This window comes from Tamandua tetradactyla, chromosome 13 (genome assembly GCF_023851605.1).
Source record: "Tamandua tetradactyla isolate mTamTet1 chromosome 13, mTamTet1.pri, whole genome shotgun sequence".
In the NCBI taxonomy this organism is placed as follows: domain Eukaryota; kingdom Metazoa; phylum Chordata; class Mammalia; order Pilosa; family Myrmecophagidae; genus Tamandua; species Tamandua tetradactyla.
In genome coordinates, this window is record NC_135339.1 from 37,050,004 (window position 1) to 37,064,140 (window position 14,137).

At 36.7% G+C, this 14,137-nt stretch overlaps 1 protein-coding gene across 27 annotated transcripts in view; it reads left to right on the forward strand.

Annotated features, from left to right (window-relative positions):
- The window catches only part of ANK3 (ankyrin 3), a 715,267-nt gene that overhangs the window by 508,488 nt on the left and 192,642 nt on the right, over positions 1–14,137 (forward strand). For all 27 annotated transcript variants that reach the window (XM_077125230.1, XM_077125228.1, XM_077125251.1 and 24 more), the window contains exons 8-9: positions 1,544–1,642; positions 13,346–13,444. In XM_077125230.1, the coding sequence (XP_076981345.1) occupies positions 1,544–1,642; positions 13,346–13,444 (198 nt within the window). The remainder of the gene's footprint in view (positions 1–1,543; positions 1,643–13,345; positions 13,445–14,137) is intronic.

A 14,137-nucleotide genomic window follows, 5' to 3' on the forward strand; every position in this document is an offset into this window, starting at 1 on the left:
TGGGCATAGATAAAGAAAGGTGGGGTAGGAGAGATGTGGACATTAAAAGCGACTTAAATGACATTTCAACCTAATGCAATATATGGACCTTATAATTTGAACAAGCCAACTGAGATCATTGAAAATAATGGGAAAATTTGAATATGGACAGGGGTATTAGGTGCTATTAAGGGATTATTTTTCTTAGGTATCATCATGGCTTTGTGGTTATGTTTCTTTAAGCATTCTTCTCTGCTAGAGACAATTGAATTGTTGAATTTATGGATGAAATAATATGATGCCTAAAATTTTCTTTAAACTACTTCAGCAGGAAGAAGCATTGGGGGGACAGATGAAATGTTATCCTCTACAGGTTGACAATTGTTGAAGCAGGGTGATTAGTACATGAAGTTCATTATGTACTAATCTTTGCAACTCTGAAACTTTCATATTTGCTTGAAATTTTTCATCATAAAATATAAATTTTATAAAAGCATGAGTTTCAGAAAAAGAACCCCACAAATTTCAGCGTAATATTTTGGTTCAAGTCTTGATTTTGCCAAGCGTTTTCACATCTGTAATTCCACATCTGGGGACTATCACTATGTATGGTGTTGTGAGGATTATGAGCATTAAATGAAGTGGTGTAAGCAAAATTCTTAGCACTGTGCCTGACATTCAGAAATTGCTCAATACCTGGCCGCTGCTATTATGTTGAATCCGTTATCAAACTGTAAAAATATAAGCTGATAGGAGCCTAGTGCATTTGTGAACAAGAGAGTTTAAATGCATATTGCTGCTAAATAGGACTGAAGAAACAAACTATAACAATTGTTTTTCAATAATGCACACATTTCCTTGACAGTCTAGAAACAATTACAGGCCCTGTATGATGCATGGAGGAAAGGCTAATGGAAGCCTACCTTTGAAATCAAGGAGAACATAATTGGAATTTCAGGTTGTCCTAACGAGATGACTGTTCCTTGAGAGCAGTTCTCCCCTCCGCCACCAAAAAAGAAAAAATCAATCACTTTTTGTGAGATTGCTGACAAATGCCTGAGCCCACAATTAAACCCAGTGGGCATGAGAAATCCTCTAAGTACGCATGTTAGTGTCGGATTTCCCAGTTTGAATTATTGTCCTCCTTGACTGCCTGATGCTCAAGACAGACTCATGGAAGGCTCTGGGTGATGTGACACTCCTTCACTCTGGTAGTGACTGAATCAGCCACTCATTAGCCAGTATGTATCACACATATTTGTAGGAAAATGCACTGACTTAAAGACTCTGGGTTTTTGATCAAAAAATGTCACCAACTCATCCATGAATCATCTCAGGCAAATGAAATAAATATACTTGAACCTGCCCCACAGAGTGTCTCCCGTAAAAGTTGTACCTTTTTAAAGACTCCTTCTAAAGAAAATCACTGCCAGAGGGAAATGGTGGGAAGCATTTTATTCATAAGAAGCAAAAGAACTGACACAGAGAGTGGGAGGTGTAGGACGCAACGTTTTGGTTAAACTGAGGATACCAAAAACAGACTGTTTTTTCTTTTCTTCCACAGAATGACATCACTCCTTTGCATGTTGCATCAAAAAGAGGCAATGCCAATATGGTAAAACTACTGCTTGATCGAGGAGCTAAAATTGATGCCAAAACGAGGGTAAGAGTATACATGTGATACATGCCCATGCTTATTTTCAAGAAATAGGAATACCTTTCTTCAGACCTCTGGATTGTGTGGGAAATAATCAGAGATCTCTTACTCTGGCCCAACATCAACTTCGTTTTCTTTCAATTGTTGTAGTCTCATGGAAAATGACTGCAAAGTTTATTCTCCTTAAAATGGGGTGACCATCCATATTTATAAATATTTAATTCATGTTTAAATATTACATGGCTTTAATTATAGAAACCTAGACTCTAGAGTCTTTGGGTTAAATTTTCAAGAATGTACTCATTAATTGACACTGCAGGATGAGCTTTTTGGTCAGTTGCACTCTGAAACTGTTAGTTATTTTATTTTTTAAAAAATCTGTTTAGCTTGGCGTTTGACCTGTTGCTTATACGGTATGATATATCTATCGTGCCTAAGGGAAAGAACTGAGACTTATAATCCAGTTTGAATCCCAGACTCTGGGTTTAGCTAGTTGATTTAGTCAGGCTGCTTAACCTTTCTGTGTATAATATTTTTAAATGAAAAATTTAAAAAAATTCATAATCACTATGAAGAGTTGCTGCGATAATCAAGATAAAGTTTGTAAACTGTGCCAGCATAAAACTCGTCAGAAATAAATTCCAGCCATTATTAATCTATTTCACAGAGCCCCAATTAACCTTAAACTTTTAACTGAGATTTTTTTTTTCCCCCAACATTTCATGTGTTTGTTATGAGGTATGAGAAGTGCCAGGATAGTGAAGAGGTGGTCTTACCATGAGCATCCATCTATTTAGGAGTTTTGAGGTTTTCTCTGTCTTGTAATTGTACCTTCCACCATCCTGTGCTGTACTTTTCCAAGAACCCCAATTTCCATCTCTCTGAAACTGGCCTGGGAACTTGAACTTGATGCCTGTAGCTCCCTGATTTAGAATTTCATTTATTGTTTCTTGTATTTTCCTATCTGCTATAACAAATACCATAAAAAGGACTTTGTTGATTTGCACTGTTAGAGGCTAGAAGGCCTGCTTCCTCCTGGGGTTGGTACCTTCTGGCCAGCCAGCAGTCTCTGGGGTTCCTTGGTTTTTCTGTCATGTGACAATGCACAGGGCAGCGTCTTCTCCTTTCTCTTCCAGGTTCCATTGATTTCCAGCTTCTCACTTCTCAACCATGGCTTCTCTTTCTGTGTCCTTTCTTTTACTTAAAGGACTTCAGCCATAGTGGATTCAGTTTGGGCACACCTTAACTAATAATGTCTTCAAAGGCTCTCTTTACAAATGGACTTACACCCACAGGCCAGAGGTTGAGACCTGAGCATGCCTTTTGTGGGGGACGGGATTCAATCCCCAACTTTAGTCATTGCCTTTATCCACTGAACCAGTAAGTGATTTATGATATCTCCCATGTGTGGGACATAGGTAGGTAATAGAGCCATGCAGTGAGCAAGACAGCACAGTGCTAGCCCTTCATGAAGCACATGGTCTTGTTTGTCTTCTGTAAACTGACTGTGCACGGGCTGGGCATAGGCCCTAATCCTGCCCAGCCAGAGATATTCAGCAGGAGACCCAAACTCCTCTTCCCTGATGACTATTGAACTTAAAGCCACTTATTTACCTTAAAAGAAACAAACTTTCTATAGGGCAAGAGTGAAGGAAGATGAAGATTTACCCTTAAAACACTGATTGGGAGAATAAATTAGAAATCTTATTGAACTGGCTTTGCATCATTTCAATAAGAAGCACTTACCCAGATATAAAGAAGGCTAGAAGAGTTGCTTTGAGTGGCAAGGGTCCTCTGCCGAGCGTAGGTTATTTGAAGAGACTGTAAGGAATAAAAGATAGAGATGCATTGTTTATGCCCCTTTATTATCACATGGGGGTAGAAGAACATTGTGGATAGGAGGACACTTTATAAAGGGAAGTGAGGGTCGCAGGAGCCAAAGAAAAGCTTGAGGAGATGCCTACCTATCCAGGTGGGGTTTTAGTGAGAAAATTACCTGTTTCTCCCTCTCTTGATATAGTCATCAATCACCAAAACAGCAAAATTACTTGAGTGTCTTTTTGCATTATTTATTAAGCATTTATATTCTGTATTTGGGACAATGGAGGATAATGGTACTTAGGAAGTTCAAGCCCCATCTTCAGGGGGCAGATAGTGTCACAGGAGAGGGCCATGAAAATTCTTCTGGAGAGATATAAAATAGTCTACTGTTTTGATTTGCTAAAGCTGACGAAATGCAATATACCAGAAATGGATAGGCTTTTAACAGTGGGAATTTATTAGCTTAAAAGTTTACCATTCTAAGGCTGTGAAAATGTCCAAATGAAGGCATTGACAGGATGATAACTTCTCTGAAAACTGGTTTCCTGTGTCATATGGCAAGGCACATGCTGGTGTCTGCTGGGCCTTCTCTCCTGGTTTCGTTGCTTCTAGCTTCTGGATTCGGTGACTTGCTCTTAGCTTCTCCGGGACTTTTTCTGTGAGCTTCTCTTAATTTCATCTCGTAGCTTCTATATGCGTTTTATCCTCTTATACTCCAGTAAGAGAATTAAGACCCACCCTGCAGCAGGCCTCAGCTGAAGGTTGAGGTCCCACTTACAATAGGTCTGTACCCACAGGCATGAATTAAAAGAACATAATCCTTTCTTTTGGGCTACGTAACAGCTTCAAACTACCACATATACATTAGGAAAATTCACTTTGCAAGTTGATTTCTATGCCAGTTTGCTTCCTTACTCTGGGGGGCTCTCTTATTTTATCCTATGTGGTCATGGTATATACTTCTATCTTTAATATTGGATCAGATTTGCTAATTTTTTTTTTAGGCTTTTTATATCTGTGACACGAGATGTTGGTCTTGGGTTTTCTTTCCAGTATTGTCTTTAATTCGTTTGGTTTTAGGGTAATGTTGGCCCCATAGAATGAGCGTTCCCTCTGCTTCTAGAAAATTGGTATCATTTCTTCTTTAAATATTTAGTAGAATTCACCAGTGAAACCATCCAGGCCTGCCTGGTCCTTTCTGTTAGTTATTGATTCCGTTTCTTTAAAAGGCATAGTCCTATAGTCCTCTTCAGATGATCTATTTTTCCTTGTGTTAGTTGTGGTAGTTTGTGCCTTTCAAGAACATGATCTATCTCATCTAAGTTAGTAAATTTGTGGGCACAGGGTTATTCCTAAGTTATCTTCATTTAAACAGAGATGTAGTTTTAATTTGGAATTTTCTCTTCTCCAATGTTCTGCGAGTGAAGTGTGAGCATGAGGGAAACACTTGGCAAACCAGAGAATGGAAAAGTCTGTCCGTTTTTTATTGTCGTTTTGTTTGGAGTAACGAGGAGGTGGGGTATCAATTGTGCGCAGGCTAAATTCCTGGCAGTTTATGTGGAAGAAAGTGTAGTGTATGCCCAAAATATGTAAGCTATTTTGTTTTGTCCTCATCAAAGTTTCCCTTCTCTCTTGCTGAAATGACTAAGTAGTGATTGGGTATGTGGGTGAAAGGAAGGGAGCCAGCTAAAATGTCAGAAAGTCATAAGGCAAGCCTACAAACAGAAAATAAAATTGTTCATCAGTATAAGTTTTAACTGCCAATCCATTTGCCCCAGGAAAGAAAGCTCTTGAGAAATTAAGTAGCTGTCTACCCATTCACCACTACCCAGGTACCAGGTGCTTACTATTGTTGTGGATCTCCGGCAGCGTTCTATAGATCCGACCTCATACGCACCAATCCCCGGTGTCTCCAGACAGGTAAACATCTCTGGACTCCCCTCAGAGGTCAACATTGTAAAAGACTTCATTTGCTTGCCATAATCCCTGCATGGGCTGTTGTTTCTAATAAAGGATTTGCATTTAAAAGCTGACTTCTGAAAGCCCTTTAATGCAAGGAAGCAAACTTGAATAAAGATAGTTTACAAAGGATTTGAATAAGATCTTACCAGCTGGAAAAGTGGAATGAGGGTGAATTTTACTTTACCCTAGTGCCTGATTTCTTGCCTTTGGTGCTGCTAGCAAAAGGTGAGATTGTGACCTTAGGAAAATTCACCGCCCTACATCTTATTTTTCTTTCCAGGACAAATGGAGTTATTCCCATTGATTTCACAAGTTTCTCCCAGCTAGAAGGACACTGGATATGGTAGTTTTCAGAATACTTTGTTATTATGAAATCAAGGTGGTGATGTACAAATCTTACCTGGAGGAGTTTAGCTAGACTGATGTACCACAGAGCCTTCGTGTTTCTATTTAGCTCATTTCATGAAATCTTTGCAGTTTTCCCAGCTTCGTCATACTGACTAATAATAACAGGCTTATTAACATATGCTCCTGTTGAATAGTCCTAAGTATGTAGAGCATCTAGGTAATTATGGTGCAAAATGTACTGAGATATAAATGCTTATTAAGGCAAATTTTGTAATCTTGTCTATATGCAACATCCTAATCTTGAAATGATTCAAGAAATTCATTTATTTTCTCAACATCTTAGTGGCTTTATTTGTTCCTTTATAGACTAAAAGAATGGTTACTTAGGGTAGCCTGCTATTTCTTTCTATTTGATTCTTACTTTCTACAATGCTAGCATGAGAATTTGAGTATATGCTGAAGGAAGATATTTTACAACGAAGGGTCTCTTGTCATTTTCATTTTCCTCTGCATCAATTCACAGCCAAATTTGAAGCTCACTGTAGACCCTAAATCAGAACCATTTTACGACTTTGCAACATCTTCTGAGTTCTCTGACTTTTTTCACTGACTCGTCCCCATTCAATAAATTTAGCTGTGTTTATATTTACTGTTCAGGAGTTGCAGATAGGGCCAGTGATAGCAATACTTTGATTTGCAGAGTGCTGCTCTAACCGTGACCCCACCCCCAATTTCTAACCTTTCTAGCAAGGTGTACTGCGCATATTCTTATAGGACCCCATTACTGCACTATTGGTATATTGATACATGTTAATATACATATTCATCTGAGTACCTCTAGCACTCAGCACACTTCTCAATGCTTAGTAAGTGTTTTTGCTGAATATGAAGAAATAAGATATACTCCTTAATGTTAGATTTAACAAGAGGAATTGATTTACTTAACTTTTTACTGGTTCAGTGATAACGTAATTTTTCTCCATGAAGTCAGTGTCATCCAATTCCTATCCAATTTCTTTATAAAAATGAAGAGGTACTTGTGCACATGTAGATAAAGGATTTTCTGAGTACTTTCAATCCACTAGTTGTTAAATTCTTTCTCTTCCGGGAAGGTATCAGGGGACATTTGGATGTCCTATGATTTTAAACTACTCTTTCCCAGTTATGAAACTTGTTACATTTCTCAGATTATATTCTAAAGAAAAAAGAAACATTGGTATTGACTTTTGCTTTTCATTGTATTTTCAGAAGTGTGATTTGCCGTGGTTAAAAACAGATCCTCAAAAAAAGATTGACTATCTCATAGTCATAAAATAATCTCTCTCAAAGAGAAGTTGGCAGTGAACCATACCCCCTAAAAAGGCATGTTCAGGTCCCAGTAAAAATATATTTCAAAAATAAAAACAAAATGAAGATACTTTCAGGTAAAGAAAAGCTGAGATATTTTGGCAGCACTGGGCCCACACTAAAAGAAATACTTACGGAAGTTTCATCTGAAGAGAAATAATATGAGATGGAAATTTAAATCTACATGAAGGAATGAAGAGCTCTAAATATGTGAATAAATATATAAAGACTAATTTTTCTTTTCTTACATTCTGTAAGTCAATTGACTATTTAACAAAAATATCAAACATAAAGTCTAAAAAAAGAGAAGTAAAATAATATTATAAAATATATAATATTGAAAGCATAAAAGATGAGAATAATTGTATAAATAGAACTATAATTTTGCAAGGATTTTATGTTGTACATGAAGTGATATTAATTTAAGGTAGACTGTTATAATAAGGGTATATATTGTAATCCTAAGGCAACCGCTAAAAAAAAAAGAGAGAGAGATTTAAGTAAAATATCAGAAGAAAAAATAAATAAAACAAACAAAAAATCAGAAGAGACAACCAATGATAAATTGATAATGTCATATGAATTGAAATACTAAATAATCCAAAAAAAGACAAGAAAGAAGGGCCAAAAGGCATGAAGTACCGAGTCAACAAATACAAAACAAACAGCATCAGGATGTATTCTGGGCTTCCACAGTGAAGATTGTAGTTGTCTAAGCAAAGAGAACAGAAGAAGCATTGAATTTGTTTTGTGCTACTTTTAAATATATAGCATTTATGGCAGATGAACAAGAAAGGGAATTTAAAAAGATAATGCTCCCTCCTATAAATGAACAGCAAAAATGAACTCTTGGTTTTAAAAGGATATTAGATTCCTTATTTTAATAGAAAAATCCCTTTCTTCAGGCAGAGGCAAGCCTGAGTGTAAATTCTAATTTCAAGCGCTTACTTGCCGTGTGATCTTGGGTCAGTGCGTTCATTCCTTGGAGCAGCTTTCTCATCTCTAAGTAGTTCTACCAACACCTTTCTCATACAGCTGGGACGATCAAAGAAAACAGCAAATATAAAGAGCCTAGAATACAATGGACACTCAAAAAAATGTTCTTCACTTCCTCTTAAGCAAAATCTATAACTACCTAATATCTACAAAATGAGGATACACTCTGAATTTTGGTGAAAATACAGATATGAGAATAGCTTTGCCCTCAGACTATAGCTTATGCCCACAACTTTACCTTTGGCTAACATTATAACCCTCCTCTCCTGAGCATGATCTACATTTTCTGTCTTAGTCTCCAGTTTTCAATGAAATGTTTTATTCTGTTTTACATCCACAATATAAGAAAAGCATATCCACAGAGTTCTCTCTGTCTGACGTTTTCTCTATAGTGAGCAATAGATAAGCTTAGGAGGAAGAAAAGATTTCAAGAATAGACAGTCTTGAAAATATTTCCCGAGTCATGAATTTGTGTCACGTCAGTATTGGCTTTGTGCAAATTCAACTTATTAAGGACATATTTTGGGTTGAGTACTTCTAGGTGTGATGACTTAATGTTCTGCTTCATGCTTTTCAGATGAAAACAGGTCTGAAAGTCTTTTTTGACCTTCATTTATGCAAGTTTTACTCTTAGTCTAACAAAAGCAACTACAAGCATTTTGTCCAGCCAGTGAGGTGTGCTTCCCTCTTCACTAATAAGATTACTATCATTGAGATTAAATATGAAGTCTGCATTAGCCAGTTTCTGTGGCTTCAGAATTCTGCCCCAGGGAATACTTATTCATTAGGTTAGTGCTTTAAAAATCAAGGGAATTGGGTGGAAAAATTACTAACCTATGCAATTCATTGTCCTCACATAATGTAACTATGGCAAGTTGAAGAACTCCTTTTTGATCCATTCTAAGTGACGCTGTACATTAATTATAAATTTCTAGGGGATGGGAGCAAGTGAAAATCCTTATTTTGTGTTGAAAAAAGCATTTCTCTAATTTTAGGGAAAGGAACACACCTGTTCCACTGCTATGTTGTAAAGCACAATATTAACAATAGTTCTTTTTTTAAGCTTAGAGTACTCTGATGGGAAAAAGGTAAGCCTTATATTGATCTGATTCTGAGAGCTAAGAAGACTGAGTCATGTTTTTAAATGTAATCACAATTTACAAGTCACTTATTCTATTGAGAATTTTATTTTTCTGGAAAGATAAGATGTTCTGTAGCACTTCTGAAGTACAAAAATGAGTCCACTCTTAAATATGAAGAATAACAAGGGAAGAAATCTTTAACTACAAAACATTTTTAAAAGACTAGCCAGGAAACTCAACCATTCACTCATCCCATTCATTTACCCGACAGTTTTTTATTAAGTAGTTTTCATGGACATGACACTGAGTTACCCACTCTGAGAAATTAAAAAATATGCCTTACAATAGAGACCAAGTCCTCAGAGACAAAGTAATTGAAATAATAACATATGTTCACAAATAGCTAAAAAAAAGAACAGTTAAAGAGTAATATGTTCCCCAGAGAGGTACAAGTAAAATAAGACAGGAGTTTTGAAGGTAGAAAAAATAAATCTAATTTTGGAAAAAGTTTCAAAGAAGGGTTGTACTTTAAGACAGAAAGTATTTGGAGGTTGGAGAAAGTGGACTCAGAATCCTCAGTTACATGAAGTAGCTTAGGAAAGACAGAAGCAAATAAATGAGAGGCTTTTACCAAGTGCTACAAAGAGAAGGACAGTAGGAGTAGGAGTGAGGGTAGTAGAGGAATGTCACGTTAAACCGGGTAGCAGGGACTGGTTATAGAAGGCTTTGAATGCTAATCTGAGGAATTTAGACTTGACCAAGTTGCAAATGACAATTACTGAAGATCTTTTTGAACAGAAGGGTATCATAACCAGAGCTGTGCTTTGAGAAAGTGAGTGATAAGTCATTCTCGCTTGGGTGGTTTCAAAGCCAAAGAAATTAGTTTGAAATTTTAATTTGTTTAAAAAATAATAATAAAAAGACATTAAGTCAAGTCAGTGCCTGCTACTTTCCCCCTTTTTCTAAACTGCACTAAGTGTGAATCACTAAATGGCAGGTACTTTTCAGTCTTACTGTGGATCAGCTGGTCTTGTCTCTGTCTTCATGACTGTAAAGCCTGTGCTGCTAATTAAAGATCTTACATTACCTTTGGACACTAGTCTTCCACTGACCTGTAAATGTCCCAGCAGCTGGGCCTGCACGGCCTGTACAGCTGAGCCCTCATGACATCTTGTACAGCTTCCCGCTGAGGAGGCTTTCCTGCTGAGAGTGCCGTACACCTTTGCAAAGTGACAGAACAAATCTGTAGAAGATCCAGAGGACTCAGCCACCTTAAATCAGTGTGGAAAAAAATGCTGCAAGTTAAACTACAGTTGAAAGTGTTCTGCTTCCGATAGCTCTTTGCCGTTCAGCTAGAACTGATGAGTTTTACCTTCGGGATCTGGCAATCATTGAAGGAAGGTGATGAAAGGGACAGTGGCTGGAACGATCGCACTGCACAGCCCTTCCACTAATGAAGCCAAAGCTGTCCCTCCTTATGGCGTCTTTAGATTCCCTGGGTTTTTTTTTATAAGGAAGCCACCAGCGACCAGAGGTGGTGGCTCCAGAAAGTTGAAGGCTAAGGGGAGCTGAAAATTTGAGCCTGGGGCTTTGTCTTCCTAACTCCTCCTGAGGCTAGCTCTGGCATAGTTGGGAATTTAGCCTGTGCAGCTGTGGATGAATAATTTCACCTCTTTGAACCTGAGAGTCTTCATTTATAAAATGAAGATTATACCTTCTTCATAGGGGAAATTGCGAGGATATAATGATAGAATGTCTTGGATTTGCTTCAATATATACAAGAAAGTAGAAAAGGTCTGGATATAGAGGAATCAAGATTGGCCCTGAGTGATTAACTGTGGACACTGGGCACTAGGTACATAGGGTTTCAGTATCCTATTTGGTCTACTTTCATCTGAAATGTGTTTGAAATTTTCCATAATGAACACTTTTGTAAAGAGATAGCAAAAATGTATGCCTGTAAGAAGGAATGGTATGCTTCAAAGGATTTAAGAGTTGATGGTTGAAAGATTTTGCTCTTAGATAGCCAAGCAATTTGCAGGCAGTATGTTAACATTTTGCTTTGAGGAAGATGTTTTTCCAGGATAAATGAGGTGGGAAAAAGAATTATTCTTCTATATAAGCATATTGTGTCACCTCTTACTTCGTTAGAGTCTGTTTAAAAGAAAATGGAAAAAAATTTAAATGAAAGAAACAATTTTGACCTTTTAGTCCATAAAAAAAAATCACTGCTATACTACAGGGTCTGTGTGAAATGTTTTCTTGGTGGTGGAATGTAAATGTGATTATTGTATTGTTCCTCCTTCAGATTTTCTCATGTTTCACGTTACTGGGAAGATATTTGGACTTGATGTTTTTTTAATTTATTGACAGATTTTGTTTTATTAGCAAAATACTCTTTCTACTTGAAAGGCTGTTATTGCTTTACTTTGGTTTATAAAAGCAAATGGTTTAAATCAGTATAAAAGAGAATATTTAAACATGGTCAAACAATATTCACATCAGCTCATGTATTATTTGCAATTCAAATTTTGTCTTTTAAAGAATTTTAATACTACTGAGGGTTGACTGTCATTTAGAAATAGAGTCATTCTTTATTGCTTTATGTTAGAATGATTAGGTTTACTTTCAGGATTTCCTCACACAGGTTGCTCACAGTATTTGGAAACATCAAATCAAATTCTCATGTATTTTTTAAATGTTATCATCCTTAGGGAAGGGATTAAATCACAGCAGTATTGAAGTCAGAACATATATAAGCCTCGGGATGTGTGAAAAATTCTTGTAAGGGTTTGGAGCCACTTAGATAGCTTCAGTGAAGAAATTTCTACCTTCTCAACTTCCAGGTGTTGTCTTTTGGAAAGGGAGACAGTTAAGGGGTTCTGCTGATTCTCCGTCCCTTTGTCCTTTAATGCAATAGCCCTTCTCCCCGGGTACTAAGGAAAGACCCAACCTGATTAACTACAAGAAGAGATGAGGAGAAGGGGGCTAAAGGAAGAACTCACAATAGTCCCTACTGAGAACTGCATGACTCTACTAATTCATTAACAAATCCCTTTGTGTATGAGATGGTTTTCAGTCCATTGCTTTCAACAAAAATGAGGGACTTGATATAGCTTTCCAATGATGAATCATTGAAAAGAATTTTTGACAAAAATGTATTAAATAATTATGGTGTGCAACTCAGAAGGATTTCAGAGAATTAGAGACACTTGTATAACAGAAGTCCGTCTACTTAAAGTCTCCTCAGCACTTATATCTATAAAAACAAATATTAGTAATAATATTGATACTAAACCCTGAGTTAGTCTAGCAATAACTAGTATTCTTTAGTAGAAAAAAATGAAGTACTTGTGAGAAAACATACATCCCATTAAGATATGAATTTTTAATAAATTGTTACAGTTGTTTAAAATCACAAAATTTGTAATATGTTTTTACTTTTTGATCAATTGTGTTCCAGTAATTATGATAATTCCTAGTAGAAGATGTATTTTGGATGCTTAGAGGCATATGTTCACAGGAATTCTTTAGTCCTTTCTTAAAATTAAATGTATATAATATGGTAATCAATAAAAACACTCAAGCATGAAATTACATTATATTATGGTGCAATTATGTAGAGAAAAGGATAGAAATAGAAATGCATGGAGAAAATGGAACAATGGAAATTCCTATTAAAAATTCCTATTTAAAAGTTTATCTAGGGCAGGCAATGGTGGCTCAGTGGCAGAGTTCTCACCTACTGTGCTGGAGACCTGGATTCAACTCCCGGTGCCTGCCCCTGCAAAAGAATAATAATAAGTTTATTTATGTGGTTTTAGATTGGTAGGTATCAAATTAATGAAGTGTTAAATTCCACTGGGTATAGTCAAAAGAGTGGTAGACAGTTTTATTTTTAAATGTCAGTATCCTGATATGGGGAAAATTAAATGCTTTATCACAGCTTTGACATGAAAAAATTTGATTCTCAATTTAAAACTGTGGAAAGAGATGTATAGTTTTTCAAAATTATTTTACGAGATATGTGAAGAAATACTTGAAGCTCACTGGTCTACGTGATGTTGGATGCCAGGTGAATATTGAAGAAGTACGCTGCGCTGTGGAACTTATCATGCGTGGGATGTAACTGAAAACTGACTTTGTTCCACAGGATGGCCTGACGCCCCTGCACTGTGGGGCAAGGAGTGGCCATGAGCAGGTGGTAGAGATGCTGCTTGATCGAGCTGCCCCCGTCCTTTCTAAAACCAAGGTAATTTCTTCTCAGATTTTTGGACATTAGATGTCTTTGCTTTACTGATATTTAACCCAGTCCTGGCAGAGTCAGGTAGAAAATGACATAGTTTCAATTAAGCAATTAGAGGAGCTATATTCCCCAAATTTTGGAGACCCTCCAGGTAAGTTGGGGTTGCGAAGCCTTTAAGTGGAGCACACCATACCGCGAAGTTGCGTGTGTGTGTTGTCGCCATTGGTTTGGTTTGGCTTTAGGGACATTTACTGCCTGATCTTACGCTGAAATTTTCACAACTCAGAAACTGTGGCTTGTTGGGAAAAGAACAAACAAAAGGTCTAGAATTTTTCTAAGGTTCGGGTACTGGCTCTCTTTCTTCAGTCCCACAGTTTATTCCTTGATAGTTTTCAGACTATTAAATTAGATATGGATATCGTTTTGCTGAAAAAGACTGGAAATTCTGGAAAATTGAACCTTCATTGGGGTTTTGAGAATTTTGACATATCTGAAAGGAATACATCATGAGTGCCTTAAAAAAAAATCCATGTTTTATTAATACTTTTTGATTTTCAAAGGTAAAATCATCTAACACGGTTTGAAAAAGAGAAGATGGAATAAATCTGGGGTTGTATGAGTTATCTACTAGTCACTACTGTTTTTATTAAAGCAGTGATATGTGGAAGCTATATTGACCTTTATAAATAGCCTTAATTT